The sequence below is a fragment of the Myxine glutinosa genome, chromosome 3 (genome assembly GCF_964187855.1).
Source record: "Myxine glutinosa chromosome 3, kmMyxGlut1.1, whole genome shotgun sequence".
Lineage (NCBI taxonomy): Eukaryota > Metazoa > Chordata > Myxini > Myxiniformes > Myxinidae > Myxine > Myxine glutinosa.
Window position 1 is genome coordinate 51,001,305 of NC_136263.1, and position 23,142 is coordinate 51,024,446.

At 43.8% G+C, this 23,142-nt stretch overlaps 1 protein-coding gene across 2 annotated transcripts in view; it reads left to right on the forward strand.

Moving 5' to 3' along the window:
• Window positions 1-5,374: 5,374 nt before the first annotated feature.
• RNGTT (RNA guanylyltransferase and 5'-phosphatase) overlaps window positions 5,375-23,142 on the forward strand; it is a 139,025-nt gene continuing 121,257 nt past the window's right edge. The window contains exons 1-2 of one of the 2 annotated variants that reach the window (XM_068110882.2): window positions 5,375-5,738; window positions 9,891-10,000. In XM_068110882.2, coding sequence (XP_067966983.2) covers window positions 5,675-5,738; window positions 9,891-10,000 — 174 coding nt within the window. In that variant the 5' untranslated portion in view covers window positions 5,375-5,674. The remainder of the gene's footprint in view (window positions 5,739-9,890; window positions 10,001-23,142) is intronic. The other variant, XM_068110883.2, reaches the window with a different exon arrangement.

Genomic DNA, 23,142 nt, shown 5'->3' on the forward strand with positions numbered 1-23,142 from the left:
CTCGGACCTCCACGAGGCCGCCCGCCGATTTGCCCCCATGCCAACGTCCCGCCACGGTGGCCCCCAGTCCTACGTCCCCCCGGCGCTTCGCACAGCGGAGTACGTCTTTGTGCATCATGACGCGCACCGGGGGCCACTCCGGCCGCCGTACGACGGGCCCTTCCGTGTCCTGCGACGGGGTGACAAGTCCTTTGTCGTCGACATTGGTGGCCGGTCGGCCCGGATCTCTGTGGACCGCCTCAAACCGGCGCACATGGACGTCGACCGACCACCACGGTTGGCCCTTCCTCCGTGGCGAGGCCGCCCCCCGTCCACAGTTCCCCCCGCTCGACCACCCACCACCACGTCGGACCCCTCCCCACGACCCTCCAGGGGTCGCTTCGGCCGGGTCATCCGGACCCCCCTTAAATTGACCCTGCCGGTGCAGGTCGATTCTGGAGGGGCGTGTGTAGCGGTTACCGCTGGATGCACACAATCGCCTTGCACCGGCCAGAACACGGCCAGACGCGCCTCTCCCAGGCATGCCCGGACTCACTTTTCCCGGGCACGCCCGAACCTCCCGGGCACGCCCGGTCTCGTCTTTCCCGGGCATGCCTCGCTCTCGCCTTTCCAGGGCTCGCCCAGAGCATCCGGGCATGCCCGCTATCGCCTTTCCAGGGCTCGCCCAGAGCGTCCGGGCATGCCCGCTCTCGCCTTTCCAGTGCTCGTCCAGAGCGCCCGGGCACGCCCAGCCTCGACTTGCCAGGCCGCAGCCAAACACGCCCGGGCAGGTCCAGACTCGCCTTTCCAAGGCTCGCCCTTGACACTCGGGCATGCCCGGTATAGCTTTTGCCGGGCAAACCTCCCGACATAAATGTGTATATATATTGCTGCCCGATAAACGGGCTTTTGTCAGAATACCTGAGCTGTTTTGTTTCAATAAAGCAACTCGGACGAATTCCGTCTTTGGTCGCGTCACTTCTTTCGACTCGCGTTGGAGCGCAGCTCCTTCAATACCACCTTTGAACCCATTTATTAAATCTTTGTCATCAAAACCAAGTATTGATGCTTTGGAGGTTGAAAGAACAAATTTTGGTCATTTTTCGAATTCGTCCTCTAAATTCAAACGACCGCCAACCAGTCAATACTTGGAATTTTTCGAAGCTGTTTTTTCCATAAACTGTCTTGATATATGTACGATCAAAAAGGCATAATAAAACATTCCTTTACCAATTTCTTGCCTACCTCAGGTCATTTTTAACTTTCAAGGTCATGGATTTTGGGCAACCCCCAAATTACGTCATAGTTTGACCTCTGGTGACCTCATTAGTGACCTCATTTGGATATAACACATATCATTGTAAAGAGTGTCCCAGGACAAACATTTTGAGGGGTCATATGCAACCATAGGATGACGAGGTAAAAAGTTATGGCCATTTGAATTTCGCCTACCCCTAATTTTCGGAAAATCACCGACACAGGGGGGTAACATCAAAATATGCGTGGGAGGTACCTTGGGAATGAGTTTTTTTTCTGTTAACATGGTTTTTCCTAACCCCTAGGGTGGGGGGTACATGGACATACCCGGGAAGTGAAGTTGTGGGGGGGGGGGGGGGGGGGGGGGTGCATGTAAACCCGACTCAGCCCACGGACTATCTCTGTACCGTCGCCATCCCTCCGTTCAACGTCACATCGAGCTCACACGAGTTTCCCTCATGCGGATTTCTTTGAGCAATTCTCCAAAAGGAAATATTCGAATAACTTTCCTTTAATCATCTTCAAACAAGCTCAAAAGCTGTAAAAATCACAACTTAAATAAGCAATTTAATACTTTGAAGGTATTCTGACCTCGTTCCTTCCCCTCGATCAAACCACCTCCGTTTACATATGATATTTGCTCCTTATAATGGACGACACAAATCATAGTGAAGCAATTAGACGTTTATAAGTTACACTAGTTCATCGATTTTGACTCATTAAAAACACAACTGAGTGAAGGGCGTGGCTTAACGATTTCCACCCAGGCTTTGCATTGTGAGGGGCGTGGCTTAGCAGTTTCCATGCAGTGTATGCTGAGCGAGGGGCGTGGCTTATCGGTTTCCACCCAGGCTACGCATTGTGAGGGGCGTGGCTTAGCAGTTTCCATGCAGTGTATGCTGAGCGAGGGGCGTGGCTTATCGGTTTCTACCCAGGCTACGCATTGTGAGGGGCGTGGCTTAGCAGTTTCCAGGCAGTGCATGCTGAGCGATGGGCGTGGCTTAGCGGTTTCCAGGCAGTTTTTGCGCCTTTAACGACAACCAGGCTTTGCAACATAATGTATTTGCCATTAGCAATCAGCTTGCTATCGCTTGCCAAACCTGCCGTTCCTTATCAACAGTTTCTTTGGAGTGCTTGCTTGAGTGTTTAAAATCAGGTGGGCACTCCACAAGTTTATTAATAATGGAACACACCTGCATAGGGGAAGGCGGGGCAAGTTGAGCATAGGGGTAAGTTGAGCCACCACCTCCCAGCCAGTTATGAATGAGTCAGACTTTGTGGTGCGCCATCTATAGATGCCCCATTGCATAACTCCAAATTCTGCCATATTGCTTTCTAAATTGAAACAGAAACCAGTGTTGCAGAGGGAAAAATCCAATTTTCAGCCATAAAAGTAAAAAGGTGTAAAACAGGTAAGTTCACGTTTCTTCCATATGCAGCATAGATATAATATGGATATCAGATGACAATTGTTAGTCCAGGTATGTGTCTCCATTCTTGTCATAGACTTTAATACGATGGATGCATAGAATATGTGTGTATGTGGAGACATCTCAGAAAGTTCAGACTGGGGTAAGTTGAGCCAGACCCTACGGGGCAAGTTGAGCGGCTCAACTTGCCCCCTAGGGTCTGGCTCAACTTGCCAACTCATGTTGGTGGAGATAATAATTAGCATTTATAATGCGCTTTTCCCCAAAGGCTCAAATCGCTTACAGAATACCATATTATTACCCCGGCCATTGGATACATTGCGAGCCTGCACCACACTGGGTGTACCATCTCCACTCCCCGGGAGCATTCCTTGCCGTGCTGCCATTTCAAGCGCTCCGAGCAAAGCTCGGGAAAATGTGCTGGCAAATCAAGATTTGTGCATTACATTGCTCGGGTTGATGTACTGAATGGAGAGGAATTTCAGTTTGAAGGTGTCTTCCTGCAGAAGGTTGCTGGAAAAGTTGGATCTGACAACCCAGTGTTTGTTCCAAACCCAAAGGATGAAGCAGGATTTGAACTGGAAGACATCGTGCGTAAGCTGCCACAGCCTAAGTGCGTTGGCAGTTCTGCCCGTTGTTCTGGACAGCTTGTGTTCAATTGTGACTTGTCAGTTTGGCAGCTTAATTGACTTGATTTCTGACATGTTTTAGTTTTAGTTCCAGATCCAAATGATGAAGCTGGCATTGATGAGCAAGATATTGTGCCTTAATTGCCACAGTCTGACTGTTGGCCTTTCTGGGTGTATTTGGGACACTTTTGTTTTATTGTGACTTAAAACTGTGGCAGCTGTTTTCAACTCAATCCAGCTGCCACATTGAATTATAACCATGAACACAAGGCACATGTAAATATTTCGTTCAGTGTTGTAACAAGTACATTAAATATTTTTCAGGCAGACCAATTTTTGTACTTCAGTTATCTTTATTTGGGGCAATGATCAACTATTTGGGATACTTTTTGTTTAATTGTGACTTGAAACTGTGACAGGTGGATTGAGTTGACTTTTCTTACCACAGTTGACAATCTTGTTTTTCTATGAGAGTGACTCAATTTGTTCGTAACTGATTACTATAACCATGAACACAAGGCAATCATTTCGTTCAGTGTTGTAGAACTTTACAACATTAAATATTTTTCTGGCGAAACAATGGTTTTCTACTTTAGTTATCTTTATTTGGGGCAATGATCAACTTACCCCTATGTGGTACAACTTACCCCAGAGGTTGGATCAACTTACCCCATCAGGCGGGCAAGTTGAGCCATTTGGCCTCCGTTTTTTCAAAGGTCACAGTGACTTTCAGTGTGGGGATAGAAAGTAAGAACTAGCTACAAAATGTTTCCCAAGGATTAAATTAGAAGGCAAGATACTCATTTGTGCAAGATCATCAGTAAGTTCAGTCCTAACATTCCAAGAACAAAAACTGGCTCAACTTGCCCCGCCTTCCCCTACCTGTGGGAGGGTCGCAGAGCGTTTCCAAATTTTTAATCTATAAATTATTATAGGTTGCCGTTTTGGTCATTGATTGCGATGGTAACTGCTGCAATTCGAATCAAGAAAAATAGCAATCAGAGATTGCAAACCTTCGCCAGGATGTATTTTCAGTGGTTTTTAAGGCTTTTGTGTTAAAACAAATATGGCGGCAAAAACGCGTGACCGATGACGTCATTTTTTCCCCGAAACTAATTTATTCCTACATTATGCTCAATAAATTTCATTTTGATCGGATGAGTTTTGTACTTGTCGAATTATGACGTCATAATGGAGGCACTTATGATATCGCCATTAAGTAAAATCTACTTGTTAAATAATGACATTGTTTACGTTTAAAATAAATAATGTGATTTATGGACACGTCAAACGCTAAAAGTAAAATGACGAAACTTATTACGGCCAAAAGTAACGGTTTTTGTTTAACCATATTCTTCTTCTTCTTTTGAATTTTAATGAGGTCTGCAGAACCGCGAGGTTCTATATGCGCCACATACGTAAACACCCCGGTTGAAACAGAAATACTGGGGACATGATATTGTTAGCCCCGTTTATAAATTGTTAAACCGATTTGCAGAGCCGTGCTACCTTCGGCTCCGTCGGTAAAGTGTATCCGGTATGCCTGACCATGTCATCCCCCATTTCTCGGGCAGAGCGCAAAAGGCGCAGATCTGAGTCCCCCGTACCGAGGGCATTGTGAGAAAATGTGTTTCAAATCTTCGGGAATCTTACATCGCTCGCAGAATTACCTTCAGGTTAAACCCAATCCTATTGAAAAACAATTTTTTTCTTTTCGTCGTTTTGAGGCTGTTTCCTGTTTTCACGCGACGAGGGTGACAGCTGAGCTAACGATATTCAAGAATATATCGCCCATTTGATAAAACATTATTGTTAAATTATCGATGTACATCTGCCATATATATCGTGTGATGTTTGACCAGACAAGATAAAGAAGAAGGAAAAGTGAAGTAATTGGCACAGATTCAACTTTAGAACCTCAATTCACGAGGGAACAAAATGAGCACCATAAAGACAAGCGAGTGGTAAATCGAGAGGCGGACTCGTAGGTATTTTTTTTCTTTTTTTTTACGTGGCGCGTATCAGATTGATTGAGATTCATTATTTAAACATTGTTTTTGATACGGGTTGAGTGAAAGGGAGTAAAATAAAAACTATCCCGGAATACAGCTTGAGTGCGTGCGAAACCAGCTTGATGATGTTTGTTTGGCATGATCTGCCTCTGGCCGGTATGTGGAACGCGGTCTGATCGGGGTTTCCCGCTGGGTATCTTCGTTTCCAGGAAGTCGCGGCTCATCCGTGCTGCTGAACACCAGCGATGAGCCCCAGTTTGCCTGGCAACTCCTGCGTGCTCGGTCACGCCGGGGCCTTGTGCACCGGATAGCCCGGGTCGGATAAACCATAAAGGGCGAACTTGTGCGTGTGGTAAACGGGACGAAAATGTCATTAAACGCGATACCCCCTCGCTGGCTCAATTGCCCACGGAGAGGACAGTTGGTGGGCGGTGAGTGTGTCCACTCTGATCAATGCTTGTTTACACACACACAAACACACACACCTGTCACCTTACCATGATGATTGTGATGTGGTTATAATATTATAAAATAGCAGCGTAATGACAAGGACCCGTGTAAATTCCGCGGATTGATAAATGTGAGTTAAAGTCCTCAACCCCATTCTTCCTCAAGTCCTTAACACGACTGCCTCCCAGTCTCAACTCTCAAGTCCTCAACCCTAAGTCTTCAAGCCCCTCCTCCCACAAAGCCTCAACCCACCCTTCACCAATCCTGTCCCATCTCTGCCTTTCCACACAAACTCCCTGTCATCCACTCTACCTTTCTTATTCAAGTACTCAACCCCCCCCCCCCCCTTCCAACCCCAACCCAACCCAACTCCCCCCCCCTCCCCACCACACCCTCAAAGTCTCACCACCCTATTCCGACTCTGTCCCTTCTCTGCCCCCCCCACCCCCACCCCCACCCACTCCAACTATCTGTCCTCCACTCCCCCTTTCCTTTTCAAGTCCTCAACCCTGCAGCTCCACCTTCAAGTCCTCGATGCACCCCCACCCCCACTTCTATTCCTCATTGCTTCCTGCCCCCAACTCCTAGACCTCATTGCCTCCTGCCCCCAACTCCTAGTCCTCATTCCCTCCTGCCCCCAACTCCTAGACCTCATTGCCTCCTGCCCCCAACTCCTAGTCCTCATTCCCTCCTGCCCCCAACTCCTAGTTCTCATTCCCTCCTGCCCCAAACTCCTAGTCCTCATTCCCTCCTGCCCCAAACTCCTAGTCCTCATTCCCTCCTGCCCCAAACTCCTAGTCTTCATTGCCTCCTGCCCCCAACTCCTAGTCCTCATTCCCTCTTGCCCCCAACTCCTAGTCCTCATTCCCTCCTGCCCCCAACTCCTAGTCCTCATTCCCTCTTGCCCCCAACTCCTAGTCCTCATTCCCTCCTGCCCCCAACTCCTAGTCCTCATTTCCTCCTGCCCCCAACTCCTAGTCCTCATTCCCTCCTGCCCCCAACTCCTAGACCTCATTGCCTCCTGCCCCCAACTCCTAGTCCTCATTCCCTCCTGCCCCCAACTCCTAGTCCTCATTCCCTCCTGCCCCCAACTCCTAGTCCTCATTCCCTCCTGCCCCCAACTCCTAGTCCTCATTCCCTCCTGCCCCCAACTCCTAGTCCTCATTGCCTCCTGCCCCCAACTCCTAGTCCTCATTCCCTCCTGCCCCCAACTCCTAGTCCTCATTCCCTCCTGCCCCCAACTCCTAGTCCTCATTCCCTCCTGCCCCAAACTCCTAGTCCTCATTGCCTCCTGCCCCCAACTCCTAGTCCTTATTGCCTCCTGCCCCCAACTCCTAGTCCTCATTCCCTCCTGCCCCCAACTCCTAGTCCTCATTCCCTCCTGCCCCAAACTCATTGTCCTCATTGCCTCCTGCCCCCAACTCCTAGTCCTTATTGCCTCCTGCCCCCAACTCCTAGTCCTCATTCCCTCCTGCCCCCAACTCATAGTCCTCATTCCCTCCTGCCCCCAACTCCTAGACCTCATTCCCTCCTGCCCCCAACTCATAGTCCTCATTCCCTCCTGCCCCCAACTCCTAGACCTCATTGCCTCCTGCCCCAAACTCCTAGTCCTCATTCCCTCTTTCCCCCAACTCCTAGTCCTCATTCCCTCCTGCCCCAACTCCTAGTCCTCATTCCCTCCTGCCCCAACTCCTAGTCCTCATTCCCTCCTGCCCCCAACTCATCGTCCTCATTCCCTCCTGCCCCAACTCCTAGTCCTCATTCCCTCCTGCCCCCAACTCCTAGTCCTCATTCCCTCCTGCCCCCAACTCCTAGACCTCATTGCCTCCTGCCCCCAACTCCTAGACCTCATTCCATCCTGCCCCCAACTCCTAGTCCTCATTCCCTCCTGCCCCCAACTCCTAGTCCTCATTCCCTCCTGCCCCCAACTCCTAGACCTCATTGCCTCCTGCCCCCAACTCCTAGACCTCATTGCCTCCTGCCCCCAACTCCTAGACCTCATTCCATCCTGCCCCCAACTCCTAGTCCTCATTCCCTCCTGCCCCCAACTCCTAGTCCTCATTCCCTCCTGCCCCCAACTCCTAGTCCTCATTCCCTCCTGCCCCCAACTCCTAGTCCTCATTCCCTCCTGCCCCCAACTCCTAGTCCTCATTCCCTTCTGCCCCCAACTCCTAGTCTCACACACCTCACACTTCTGGTCTACTCTAGGATACAAAACGTAAACTGTTCACCTGGCGGAGGTATGCTCTCTACTGAGTTCCATTCCAGTTTAGATATGTAGACATTTATTTATTATATACCGCACATGGGTTGGGAGCCATATTGCAAAAAGGAAGAGAAGCAATTTTGATAGGAGAGTGAAATAAGGGCAGACCATTGTGGAAAGAGCACAGAGAGAAAGGAATTCGTTTGAGAGAAGGAAGGAATGAGGCTTGGAGAAACGGCCGAGGTTATCCGTTCGTTGATCTTACCTTTTCGTCTGGTAGGCTACACTCTAGACTCCAGAACAATGCTTCGCAAACTGTTGTACCGGGTTGTTATGGTTGCAGTAATACAGCCTCCACAACTGCAGCCCATAACGTGCCGTGGTGCTTTCGTAATTGGAGGAGATCTACAGTCAGAGCTTTCTCTGAAGGTGCGAGAGGAATTTATCAGCCTCAGGAGTGACTGCACTCTCCGACTCAAGTTCAGTGGAGGTGCCTTTGTGCCCATTTTGGCTGCAGTTGAAAAAAGAACATCCAATCATCTTTGACCATGCCATTAATGTATTGCCACCGTTTTGAACAACATACTTTTATGAAGTGCTTCTCAATATGGACACTTATCAAGAACAACAAGAGATCATGTCTAAAGAGTTTGGATCAGGAAGTTGGCGTACCTCTTTCCAGCATTGAGCAAACATTAAACGCTTCTGTTCCTCAAAGCAGGTACATGTTTCTCATTGGTGCCACATGAAAGTTCAGAAATTCAATTTCTCACTTGATTAATTCTGGCAAACTCGAAAATATGCCCCCCCACCCCTTTCCCAGCAAAAAAAAGGTTGAGAAATCTAGCTCTAGTATCTCAATCTCTCGAAACCTACTCAATCTCGAGCTCTAGCTCTAGTCTAATCTCGCTCTAGGAACCACCTTTGGAGGTCATTTCCCCCGCAGAGCAGGGGTTGGCCTTTTTCGGGCACCGTGGTCCCCTTTTTTGAAGCGATGTTTTATGGCCGGATGCCCTTCCTGCCGCCAACCCAGTTAGTCGCCTCTTGCGACACACAGGGAATTACCAGTGAACTGGAACTCAATTTGCCGACCTCTGAAGGATGACAGGCTGAGTCAACCATCCTGGTGTTAATTCAGCGCTCGACCGGGATTCAAACCCAGAATCCGAGGATCCCAAGCCGGCACCCTAACCGCTAATCTAGCTCTATAATCTAGCTGATCTTGTCTAATCTAGCTCTAGAAACCTACTCAAATCATCCTGTATAAACAGGTAAACAAACTCAAAACAGCATTATTAGAATCAAGCAAAATACCAGAAAAGTGTTCTTTACTTCTGTTTTCCATTTATGATCATTGGTGTACCATACCCTTTACCAAGCATCGGTGCTACCGAAGCAGTATCTTGGCAATGGTTATGCTGGGTTATTTTCCATTACCTTCCCAGCAGTTAGTCAGGGCAGGAATTTGTAATTTGTTAAAGATCCATGAGTTAACTCACCTATTTGTCATAAAAAGCATTGAGCAATCTTTATGTTCACCAAGAACCGGTGCTTCCAGATGGTTCCTCCAGCTTAACATCCTTTGAAGGGACGGCACACAGATTGATGCCTCGTCGTGCACGCAAAACACTAGGGTGACAGTTTATAGCTGAGTCGAGTTTCGAAACGAGCTAGACAGGTGTGCGCACATCCCTCCTAGCCCAGAGGTGAAAAAAGCTCTCGTCTAGGTGAGCGTAACACAAAAAAATAAAATAATAAAATAATCAAAACAACACAAATCAAGGATAATTTAAAAAGTTGGAGAGGTCACGACAAAAAGGGGAAGTGAATAGGTTAGGAAATACATTTGAGGTTAATAATATCTCAGGAGTGATTATGAAATGCTTAGCCGTGCTTGACCTTTGTTTGCCCCATGTATCGTTTGCAGGGAAATTTCTTCCTCTGAAAACCATGCTCAGCCAAGACTACGATGAACATGTGCTCGAAGAGCATCGATTTTACCCTTCCATGTTGTCCTTCTACCTGAAGTCATTAAAGGTTTGTTGCATATCCCCACTTCCCTGAAGCAAAAGTATTTTAAGGTCCAATCACACGTGTCTCACCCGTAATTGGAAGGAACAACCAATCGGCTCTCACCTAATCAATTATCCCCGGCTGTAGCTATGACTTTATAATTAACCCCGTACCCTTCCAGCCAATGAAAGCTGCACAAAGTAACCAACAAAAACCACACCAGGTAAAGCGGAGATCGAGTCTCGCACGAACCACGCGTGATTGTGTACGCCCGAGCGGATGGCGTACCACGTGACCCGTGCTGTTACCTTTCTTATAGAACCCGATCAGATCGATCTAATTCGTACCATGCAAGTGTTAGGGATATTTTCCAACAGTAGTATGTAATAGATGAACCAAAAAATTCAATGTCAGAAGAGAGTCACAAATTTTAATTCCCGAGGAGGATAACACTCTGTCTACAAAGAAATACACAGCAAGAAAACAATAACCCTTATCAAACCAAGGAGAGCATGGTACAATTCACAAAACACACAAGGAAGATTTACAACAAATCCTAGGTCAAAGTCCAGAGTGAAAATCCTGGTACAGTAGGGATGCACAAAGAAATATCATACTAAACACCAGCATGCACAGTATACAGTTAACATACAGAATCGACCAGCCAAGTGAAGTATCCTGGCTATTTAGTCATTCGTTCTGATTTTTTATACAGTTTCAAGTGGGAGGAGCAAGTGGAGGGGTGAGGAGCGAAGAGAGGGGAGGAGAGCAGTAGAATTGGTTGGGCAAAGTTTGGATGGGTGGGCGTGAGTATCGGAGGAATCTTGAGATGAGGGTGCTTCCCGCTGAGAGCAGGTTTGCATCCCAAATCCTTTAATGCGGTTTTCTGCTTTCCATTGTCTCCTGCAGAACACCTCGGAGCCCCGTCTCTCTAATCCCTTCAAGAACATCTGGAGGTCATTCTCAGTGAAGAGGATATATCTTTTTACTCATTTTTGACACGACAAGAACAAAGACCACTTACTCTATTTCAAAGCACCTTTTTAAACAATATTATCCTTAGCCACAACCAAATAATTACAGCGCCTCCATTATTATACCATATTATGAATTAACACACGAGCAACATGGGTTTTTTGATGTCATGTTAAAATTTCAAAATAAAACAGTCACTTCAATAGCTATGGCAATCCTCCTCCCTTTTCAATCTGCAAACTCATCTTTTCCCTCACAAGTCAAATCCTACTGCAATCTCACAAAAGATTTTTACTGAGAAGCAGAGAGCCCAAGAGAGCTAGCCTACATGGATTTTATACTTTATTATTTCCGAACCGTTGTTCAGTTTATTTTTGTTTTAAAACTCAATACTGCACGCAATTTTTTCTTAGTTATATGCACAATTTTTCTCAAAACCCAGTTGTAACATTAAGTTGGGAATAAGACATGGAACTACCACCCCCCAGAAGTCACGTAGGCGAAAGTGGGAGGGGACACACCCTACAAATATTTACATCTAATTTATTAAACAATGGTAGTTTGCCAGACCTTGAGCTGAAACGATTTGTCATAACGAGCATTTGTTTAAGCCTCTAACCCAGCAAATCACTTCAAAGAGCCTCGGTAGACATTGTGGCTCCAGTTGTATTTTTTTTTTTTTTTTTTTTTTTTTTTTTTTTTTTTTTTTTTTGTATACAAGGTCGAGGCTCGTGAAAGAGCGAACATTAATCACCCAGAAAGACAAACCGACACAAAAAACATATAACATAGGGAGCGGTAGACAAGATGGGGAGAGAGGGGGAAGGACACAAACACAACATTTGAGAGCAGGGACCGAGACACATGGAGACATCGAGAGATCTGAGAGAGGGCGAGGGCTTTGGGGGGGGGGGGGCGTGGGAAGGGGGCGGTGGGAGAGGTATAAAACATATGGACACTGCCAGGACTTCCAGGAAAGAAGTTGGAATTTCAAACAAGGTGGATCTGGGGTGAATTAGCGGGGGTAGAAAAGATCAAGGTTTTGGATGGGGGAAGATAAGAGATGGTGGTGAACAGCTGTTTTAAAGACCTGGAGGGAGGAGTGGGATTGAAGGGAGTGAGGGAGTTTGTTCCAGAGGCGGGAGAAAAGAGGAATGAAAGAGTGAAGGTGAGCAGAGAGCCGAGATTTCGGCAGTTTAACCATCAGAGGGTTGCTGGCAGATCTTGTGCGACCTGTAGGAATATTTGGGGGACAGAGCACAGAGAGAGCTGGGGGTGCAAGGCCGGAGAGGAGTCGGTAGAAGACAGAAAGACCACCTACCTGCCTGCGGTGAGTGAGTGAAAGGCCCTCAGAGATAGCTTCATCGCGGGAGATTCCAATAATTCTGAAAGCTTTGGTTTCAACAGCGTGAAGCCGAGCTAGGTGTGAGGCAGGAGCACCGGCCCATAGGGGAGAACAGTATTCCATTGAGCTGCGGATGAAAGCCTTGTATGTGGTGAGGAGCTCAGGTGTGCCGAGGAAGGACTTCGCACGACGGAGGATGCCCAGTCGGCGACTGGCTTTGGAGGCCAGCTTGGAAATGTGGTTTTCCCAAGAAAGATCATGGCAGATAGTGAGACCCAAAATCTTGAGCGACAGAACTTCTTGGAGAGGATTGTTGAGAAAGTAGATGGGAGGGTTGTCCAGTCGATCTTTTCGGAGAGACATAGTAAGAGTGTGAGATTTGTCAGGATTGAAAGACATGTTCCACTTGTTTGACCAGTCTGTGATTTTGTCCAGGTCTTCAGAGAGTGAGGAGGCAGCAGACTGCCGATCTGAGGGAAGAGGAATGGAGCGGCAGAGAGTGGAGTCATCAGCAAAGAGATAGAGAGGATTTTCGAGAGAGTCAGAGAGATCATTGATGAAGACCAGAAAAAGCACGGGGCCCAGAACACTGCCTTGGGGAACTCCAGCCTGAACAGGAAGAGGAGATGAGAGAAACCCATTCAGGGCCACACATTGACGACGACTAGAGAGGAAGTCCGCCAGCCATGCGTGGAGATTTCCATTGATACCAAAGGAGGAGAGTTTGGTGAGCAGAGCGGGGTGCCAGACCGTGTCGAATGCCAGACTTATTTACCAAGAAAACAATATCTTTTCTCCAACTTGCTTATATAATTCAATAAAACACTTGATCCAACATCACATTATTTTCCAAAAAACATCCCATCTGTATTACATATTCCCTTCAGTTAGAAAAAATGATTTCACCATGGCAATATGCGATCTGCCATTGCCTTATACTAAGAATCTGGGCCTGTCCCGGAGATAACTTGCCAACTGCAGTGAGATCGCAAAGTTTGCATGGAAACCATAAAAAAACACCTGCAGACTAGGAATGGAGGGTTGAGGCTCATAAAAGTTTCTTGCTTCATAAATTTACACTTCCCCAATCCCTCCTCTGGTCCTGTATCCAGGACCACAACATAGAAGTGTTCAATTTAGTCATCTGTCACAGGTTGACCCTGTTTTGAGGAACAATCATTCAGAATTTTAACCCTGCTCCACCTACGGCATGCATACACCATCCTGATGGAAAAGTTTGTTTGTTATTAGGCATTGTCTTGCTTGTTGAATCCCTCCGTTGTTGAGAGTTCAGTCTGTTGCAGAGCTCTTTCATTCAAGTGATCCTCTGCAGCAGGATGAACGCTGGAACTCTGTGCTCCTGTCATCAAGGAGTGATCCTTACAGGTCACAATCTTCTCTGTATCTTGCAATGCACAATCTGCCATGTTTCAGCAGCACACAAGCCATTGCACGTTGAATCACCAATATGGTTGTGGATGGGCAAGATCACCAAACGACCCTGCACAGCAGGCAGCATCACTGCCATTCTTGCAACAAGCATTAGCAGATCTTCACCAAGGCTGTCGTCCAGTTTCTTCTGACCTGCCCTCTCAAGAAGAGAGTGCGAGGAGCTGCACAAATCCAGCTCAATCAGCAGAATTGTGTGAGGTGAGGACCAAAGCTGGAGGTGCATCGATGAAGGCTCCAGGATCATGATGTCTAATTGATCCATGATGCACACCATAAACAGCCAGCAGAGCCATGAAGGCCCAGTGTCCAGCACGGTCCAGCAGTCCCATCCAGGACTCACCCTCCTTTGGCAATCAGCAGCGTGATGTGATGTTGGAACATCAGGAGTGATGCACGCCAGAAACAGCCAATGGAAGAAGAAACTTTGGCAGTTGATGTGAGCTCTAAAACAGGTGTGTACTGAAACAGGTGGTTGCTTTCAACCCACATATAACAATGTGGTTCAGGCAAATGGTCATCTTGAAACTCCAGCAAGGGTAGGTGAACCACAATTTTCCATTTTCCAAAGGAAATTGTCTTTCCATGTTTTGGAGGTGCATGCCATAATAATTTCATCTTGAGCCAGCCAAATTCACTAATCAAAATCTCCAGTAACTCTTCCAAAGCTTCTTTTTGATTATTAGCGCTGAGGAAGCGCCTCTAGCGAATGACTTCCAGCCAGTGTAACGCGAATTCCTGTCACAGGAATTCTGAGATCATATAAGTGTGACGTGGCAGTTCCTGATTGGTTCGTGTTGGGGAACCCCTTCTCGCTGCCGACGTGACGTAAATTCGCGCACGCGCACTGGTGAAGCTTACTCGATCTTACTCGATCCCATATTACATGTACTTTCATTGCATACAAATTATACTTCCTCCTAGAAATTCCATGCCCGAACCTCAGTGCAATCCAAGAGGATTCACTTGTTACAGGTGGGTTACTCTCCTCTTTCATTTAACCACACCAGAGCCTGTTTTTCAGCACACTGGATCAAGCATTAATTTTAAGAACATAGCATTAACACATTATAACTGACAATGCAATCAATATCCCGATTATGTCCAACCTTATAACAATTTACATTGGTTCACAAGTTCCCCTAGAACATTTGAAAGATTATATTTCATGTGTAACACCAGAACAAAACATATTAAATCAGGGGTGTACATGTTTCCAGCATAACCAAAGTGCATATGAATGTATTCAATAAATCTTCAAAATTATATTTCCCTTTTTCCTCACAAAAATACCCAAAATTCAATCACCCAGAAATCTCAAATATTATCATGTATTTCATCACATTTGCGCAATCATGTGGTCCTCTCACCAGAAGGTGAGAAGGAAATCAATCTTACTGTAATTTTAAAATAATTTGTCTTCTTTCGTCAACCTTACTTTCATATTTTACTTCCAAAATGTCTCGTGTGATTCACAGGTTCTCTACCAAGCATTAGCAAAATCTTTTTTTCCAAATCAAAGCAAGAATCCAAAATTAACCATTTATGTATTATTATCATAATTATCACAGATCTCCTTTGTATCAATCTTCCAACAACAAAAAAAAATGTCTGAAACACATAATTATATGATTCACATTACTTTCAGCACATAATTCCTTGAAATCATCATTACCTCTCCTTTTTTTCTTTATTTTATAACAAATAAACAAAAAATAATAATAATAATACAATGGGCCTCAATTGTCCCATCCTTAACAATTTTTCTTTCACATTATTTTCATGATCTTACATTCATTATTTTACAAATCTGTTGCCAAGATCTGTATTTTCTTCCTCTCCTTTTTATTAATATCAACCATTTTCTCTCGCCATGGAATAGTCCGTTATTCATATAAATAATCGTAAGAGTTCTGTAGAACATCTTCATTTTAAAAAACTTAGCCAATTATTTTAAACGACATGTTTTCCCCCCCAAAAATAACGTCACATTCTTTGTATATTGTCAACATTGTTCATCGTTTTAGTATCATCCAGAACTAAAAATTTTCTTATAAACCATCAACTTGTAGATGCATTTATTTATATCCCATTAACCCAAGAACTCTCAATTTCTCTTTTAGTAATGCCATATATCCATATTTCTTATCAAAATGTTCCTAACATACACATAAATCCCATTAGACCTCAAATAACCTACAATCCGAAAAATAAATTTGTGACATTTCAACAATGATTACAATATCATTGTACTTCTCATCCGTAACAGTTCATTCAAAGGACAGATAGTAGCTATGGAACAGGTGCATGTATATGTAACAGGTGCATGCCCGCAGGGCACCGTATCCTTCCCTTTGTCATCCACCTTATATAACATCAACACCATTCATTAAAAATAATATAAATATCACATAATTCCACTCTTCCTTCAGTGAGGCCAGTTTTTCATCTGGTTCAAGATTTACATTTCATTCCATTAATTTGGAGCATTAATTCCATTAATTTATCATGACTTGTGATAAACATTGATCATTTGAACACAAATTGAACAAATTTAATAATAATAAAAACACTTCCATTAACTTGACATTCTTTTCACAGCACAAAGTTCACTTGAACATCCTTTTACTTTTATCATTTTTACAAGAAAAATAACCTAGTTTCATCATCAAATTTTACAATTTTCGTAGTTACACTTTAACTAGTGAATACAAATGACACCTGTATGTAGATGTCCCAAGTTATCAAAATGTATGGTGTTGGTGCACGTAACATCACGTTTAAAAAAAAAACTATGTAACAGCACGTCCAATAGTTCATACGTTTTGTATTTTCCCTCCCTTTGAAAGATTTACCATTACATCTCGTTTATATCCTTAATTATAACACAATATCATAACATGTCTATTGTAATAAAACGTACAGTACACTAATGATTGACCATTTTCATAACCCTTTGTTTTGTAAGGTCCAGGCCATCACTAGATCGTGATTTTAACCATGCTTTTTCACTGCGAGTGAAGAAGTTCACTGCTAGTCCTGCTAGTCCCAAACCTTCACTTCACTTCACTGCTTTTAACCATTTTAACCATGCTATTTTAACGCAAATATTTTCCATTCACTAAATAAAATGAATTTTATGACTTTTCTCTTTTAAAAAAGTTTACAAAATGTCCCAAATCTGTATATTATTATATACTGTGGTTACATTAAACCATATATATGTTCATATCTTAATCCAATCAGAAAATTGTCAATTTACCCCGAGTATATGTCTGTACCCACATATGTCTGTATATTTTACAAAATCCAACGACCATTAAACTGAAAAATGCTTTGGTAGACCCATGCATGATCCCTTACAAATTTTGAAAACTTTCCAAAGACATAACCTCCATTTCCTTTGAAATTTGTGACCACAAACCTTTCGTACTTACACAACATCATAATAATACATAGTCCTTATCAATTTTGCCAATTTTCTGTACTATTATTTTCCCATATCAGGGTAGGTGTCATTTTTGAAAGTCTGCTTATCAATATTCGCCTATTAATTTTCAGAACTACACACAATGTTAACATTTAGACCAACGTCTTTGTCCCACAATATATTATTCAGTGTTTTCCCATCTGGTCTATCATTACCAGCTCCCTTTTTCCTTCCTTGGTTCATTCTCCCCAAAATTTTACCCCAAGATTAATAGCAGATATTTTCACATGCCAGATAACAACAACAACAACAACATGTATTTTAAGGCCATTTTCCCTGCTAGCGCGGGGGTTAGCCTTGCGGTCCCCATGACAAACTTCTCCATTTTGCCCTATTTTCTGCATCTCTCCTTGTTAACCCCCTTTGCCCGCATTTCTTCTTCCACCATCTTTAGTCAAGTCTTTCTTGGTCTTCCCCATCCGTCCTCTACTTCAATCTACATTCATTTCCATCACTCTTCTCAACCAGTCACTTTCATCCTTCCTCAATGCATGATCAAACCATCTCAACCTGTTCCTCTTTACAGCATCAATCACAGGCTCGATTTCCATCATCTTTCGCAATTCATCATTTGTCTTCCTCTCTCTCAACGATACTCCGCACATTCACCGAACCATTCACATTTCCGCCTTTTCCAGCCTTCGTTGCACACACGCACACATCCTCCCACATGCAGCATACACCTTTCCCTTCAGCTTCATCCTATGACTTCTATGTGAGAGTCATGTTATCATTAAATTTCATGCGACTTTCATAGCATCTCATTAACTGGTAAATCAATTGTTCTGAAAATTGTCTTTCAGTTCTATTCCCCATGATGCCCCCCCCCCCCCCCCCCTAAGCACATGTGTTAGTTCAATACAGGGTCTTTTAATTTTAATTTTTCAGAATTTCCATTTCAAATTTATTCTCTTCCTTCCTATGAAATCTTTGTGAGAACTTTATGGAAAGTCACTTCTTTTCCCAAATTTACTGTAAGTTCTCCAATGATCATGTCTGACCTTGAACATTCCACGAATCCTGCAACAAATTTTCTCATACACACTCACATTAGATCCATTTCACATATCTGTTCATGAAATTTCACAAATGATCACACAAGTAATTATCACATTGTAATGACCTCTAAACATTCCTAAACCAATAAGCTAGCCTGGCGATGCCAAATACCCCACACTTCTGTCATCTTAGAAGTCGCTGTTTGCTTTAGACAAATATTTATCAAAGTCTTCAGACAAACTATTAGCAATATTATTCCGAGGATTATCATCAAACCAAAGAATGACTCAAATTTTTTTTTTTTTTTTTGTATACTGAATCGAGGCTCGTGAAAGAGCTGACATTTACTTCACAAACAAATCAACCAGACAAACAAAATATATAAAAAGAGGGAGCGGAAGACAAGAGAAGGGGAAGCACACAAACACTTGAGAGCACACAACATTTAAGAGCAGGGAGATGTGTGGGAGGGAGAGGGCTTGGGGGGGAGGAGGCTTGGGAAGGGGGAGGGGGGGGGTGGGAGAAGTATAAAACACAAGGACACCAAGGACTTCCAGGACAGAAGTTGGTATTTCAAAAAAGTGGAATTGGGGTGAAATTAGCAGGGATAGAAAAGATCAAGGTTTTGGATGGGGGAAGATAAGCGATGGTGGTGAACAGCTGTTTTAAAGACCTGGAGGGTGGAGTGGGATTGAAGAGAGTGAGGGAGTTTGTTCCAGAGGTGGGAGAAAAGAGGAATGAAGGAGTGAAGGTGAGCAGAGAGTCTTGATTTTGGCAGTTTAACCATAAGAGGGTTGCAGGCAGATCTTGTGCGACCTGTAGGAATATTTGCGGGACAGAGCCCAGAGAGAGCTGGGGGGGCAAGGCCAGAACGGAGTCGGTAGAAGACGGAAAGACCACCAACCTGCCTGCGGTGAGTGAGTGATAGGCCCTTGGAGTTAGCTTCATCGCGGGAGATTCCAATGATTCTGAATGCTTTGGTTTCAACAGCGTGAACACGAGCTAGGTGTGAGGCAGGAGCACCAGCCCAGAGGGGAGAGCAGTATTCCATTGAGCTGCGGATGAAAGCCTTGTATGTGGTGAGGAGCTCAGGTGTGCCAAGGAAGGACTTCGCACGACGGAGGATGCCCAGTCGGCGACTGGCTTTGGAAGCCAGATTTGAAATGTGGTTTTCCCAGGAAAGATCATGGCAGATAGTGAGAGCCAAAAGCTTGAGTGACAGAACTTCTTGGAGAGGATTATTCAGAAAGTGGATGGGAGGGTTGTCCAGTCGGTCTTTTCGGAGAGACATCGTAAGAGTGTGAGATTTGTCAGGATTGAAAGACATGTTCCACTTGTTTGCCCAGTCTGTGATTTTGTCCAGGTCTGCAGAGAGTGAGGAGGCTGCAGACTGTCGATCTGAGGGATGAAGAATGGAGTGACAGAGAGTAGAGTCAACAGCAAAGAGATAGAGAGGATTTTCAAGAGAGTCAGAGAGATCATTGATAAAAACCACCTTTGGAGGCCATTTTTCCCCGCAAAGCTGGGGTTGGCCTTTTTCGGGCACCGTGGTTGTTGTTGTTTTTGTTGGTCCCCTTTTTGAAGCAATGTTTTACGGCCGGATGCCCTTCCTGCCGCCAACCCTGTTTTGTCGCCTTTTTACGACACACAGGGAATTACCAGTGAACTGGTACTCAATTAGCCGACCTCGGAAGGATGACAGGCTGAGTCAACCCCCCTGGCGTTAATTCAGCGATCGACCGGGATTCGAACCCAGGATCCTAGGAGATCCTAGGATCAGAGAGATCATTGATGAAGACCAGAAAAAGCACAGGGCCCAGAACACTGCCTTGGAGAACTCCAGCCTGAACAGGAAGAGGAGATGAGAGAAACCCATTCAGGGCCACACGTTGACTACGACTAGAGATGAAGTCCGCCAGCCACGCGTGGAGATTTAATGATTGCACATCCAAACCTAGATATTTTGAGTTTCGTAACTTTAATACCTCAAATTTTCCATTCCTTCCCTCCCTGATCCTTAGATGTAGGGATGGGTTCTTTTTAGGATCATGTTGCAATTGTTGCAAAGAGCATTATTTTCCCAAACAGTGTGAACATTAAACTACACCATTACCTCTGACATCCCACAATTAACATTAGTTTTTCCATGATGTCACGATATGACCTTATAATCCCTTAAAACTCTTCGTTGCTTTAACATCCAATTGAAAATTCTCATTTAATAGCAATTCTATTAATCCCTACCATTATTGAAATAAACAACGTCAGAACGTCAACAAAGATATGCAACATCTTGGTTGGTCAATGTCTTTACACTCATTTTGCTTGGCTGTCTGTACTGTTATTTCATAGTAACCTCTAGCTAGACTTTTCACAGTTAGACCCATCAACATTTTCCAATAATCGTCAATTATTCATCTTCATCCATTTTTCAACAAAACTACATGTGGAAAAAACATGGAGATTTCATCAGTACTATATTCTTTAAAAAAAAAACAATTTTTGTTTATGTTCTGTGCTTTGTTAGTGACACAGAAAGATTAATATTATAAAGTCCCATTAGATACGAGTGAAATCATGTGATCCCCATTTCTTATTTCTTTCAACTTCCATTTGTCCAAGATTCCTATATGACTCTCCGAAAGTAAGTGTAGCTATGAAGTCTTGAAGGTGTAAAAACTTGACTTTGAAATTTTAAATCAACAAGCATTCAACAACTATTCTGCCATATTTTGCCTCATTATGTCCGTAAGTCTTCAGATATATTTTTCGAGGTAATTACTGTCACACCAACACCGAAAATATAATTTCATCTCATAGCAATTTTATATTAAAATAAATAGTATGTCATTTCTCTTGAAGCAATCCAGCCATAAATATTATTTGGAAGTCTTTTGCTGTCAGAACACAATTTCTCTGCTGTCAAAGGTTAAAGTTTGGCCATGGTGACTCCTCAGCTAATTGTCACTTTTTCTTGACAAAAACAAATATCTTCTATATTTATCCCATTAAAATCCCATTACATATCCCATTAAAATCCCATGTCTTGTCACCCTTTGCATGCTGAAAGATTATTCATTAAAGCAATTAATTCCATAACTCAGTTTTACTTTACATCCTTACCAAAGGGTTGAATCACACACCCACTTTTGTCCACAATTTTTTAAGAAGTGAAACAAAATTTGTCTGTACTTTGTCTCAAAGAATCCACAGTACCAACATCGCAACCTCCCATCTTTCTACACCATGTCAACTCCAATTCATTCTTCAAGTCACAACCCAGAGTGATTTGAGAACTATACCCAGTTTCAGAGAGTAAATAATTATATATATTTTCATTATTTTACCATTTAACTTGTTCAAAGAATCTTTTTTTTTTTCTTTCGCATAATCAAATCGACCACAACCCTCACCATTAATATCTATTTTAAGCGTGCCGAATCAATAAGTATCAATTTTTCTATGAGCCTAGACCAGAGGGTGGTTGTTACTCACAAACACTCGTCGCTAGCTGTTCCATTGTCTGTTGATTTTCATTCTGCTGCCGATTTCAATTGAGCCAGCAGAGTGGAATTTGGAATTTTTATTTCTCTGAGCTCATGAAATGGCCAATGTCTGTACACAAGCTCTCTTTGCCCTCCTTGAACCCCTGGTACTTAATCCTTGACTCCCTATTTGTTCACAGGTAGTAGGTCGTCGTCTGCCATACAAAGGTGGCGACATTGGGTGGTTTGCCATTGCCTTTCCACAAAAGCGCTTAATTATTGTCTTTCATTAAGCGTGAAGCATGTCTCAAAGCTTAGTGGTGGACATAGACAAAATTTGGAAGACAGATTTTGGTGCTCAACAAAGATAATCGGAACAGTCCTTAAATTAACACCAAGCAGATCCAATCAGTTTATCCCATCATTTTGACATCATTCCAATTCATTATATTATATACTTTCACCTTTCAATAAAAATATATGTACCAACCAAATCTGTTTTCCTGTGCCTGGACCTGCATATGTACCAAAAAAATATATATATATACCAACCAAATCTGTTTTCCTGAGCCTGGACCTGCATATGTACCAAAAATATATATATACCAACCAAATCTGTTTTTCTGAGCCTGGACTTGCATTGTTCAGTCCACCTGTTCCTTCAAGGCACATAAAACATGCAGGAATTTACAAGAACAACATCGTAATTTTGTGTTATCTCCCATTCACAAATTATGTACGCAGTTTTTAGCCTGTTCATTAAATTCCCAACATTTGTCATGCAATAATCCTAGATATTTGATTTTGAACAAAAGGTCCCCATGCAAATCACACAGAAAAGCTGGCATCTTTAACATTGATCATGAAATGGGCCATTTCTGAGTCGTCACTCAGAATGTCTGCCAGATCAAAAAATACTCACCCATTTCTGTGAGTGATGTCACTTATTTGCATCCTTTTGTCCCACAATACATTTATTCATATGAAGGTCAGCTTCAACCACCATCCGAGTGAATGTTAGTTGTCAGCCTGTCTGTAAAACAACAAAAGCATTTTACATTCACACCCAAGGTACAAGCAGCCTAATTTTAACAGGTGCACCTGTCTACTTGACCAAATGTCACGCACACCTGCAAACACAATATTTACACCCATATCTCTGACACACCATTTCACCACACACCAAAACTCACTCTTGATACTTCAAGACATGCACACAATCGTTTGAGCTCATGACAAAATACAGGGCACTCTTGATACTTCAAGACATGCACACAACAACGAACAACTGTTCACCACTGCTTAAGTGAGTGAAGACAGTTGGAACCACCGCTACAAAATGCGGACATCCGTGTTTTATCTAGTCAAATCTAGTGGCCAAACCCACATTGACAAAAACACTCCTGGGGTATTTCACGCGATC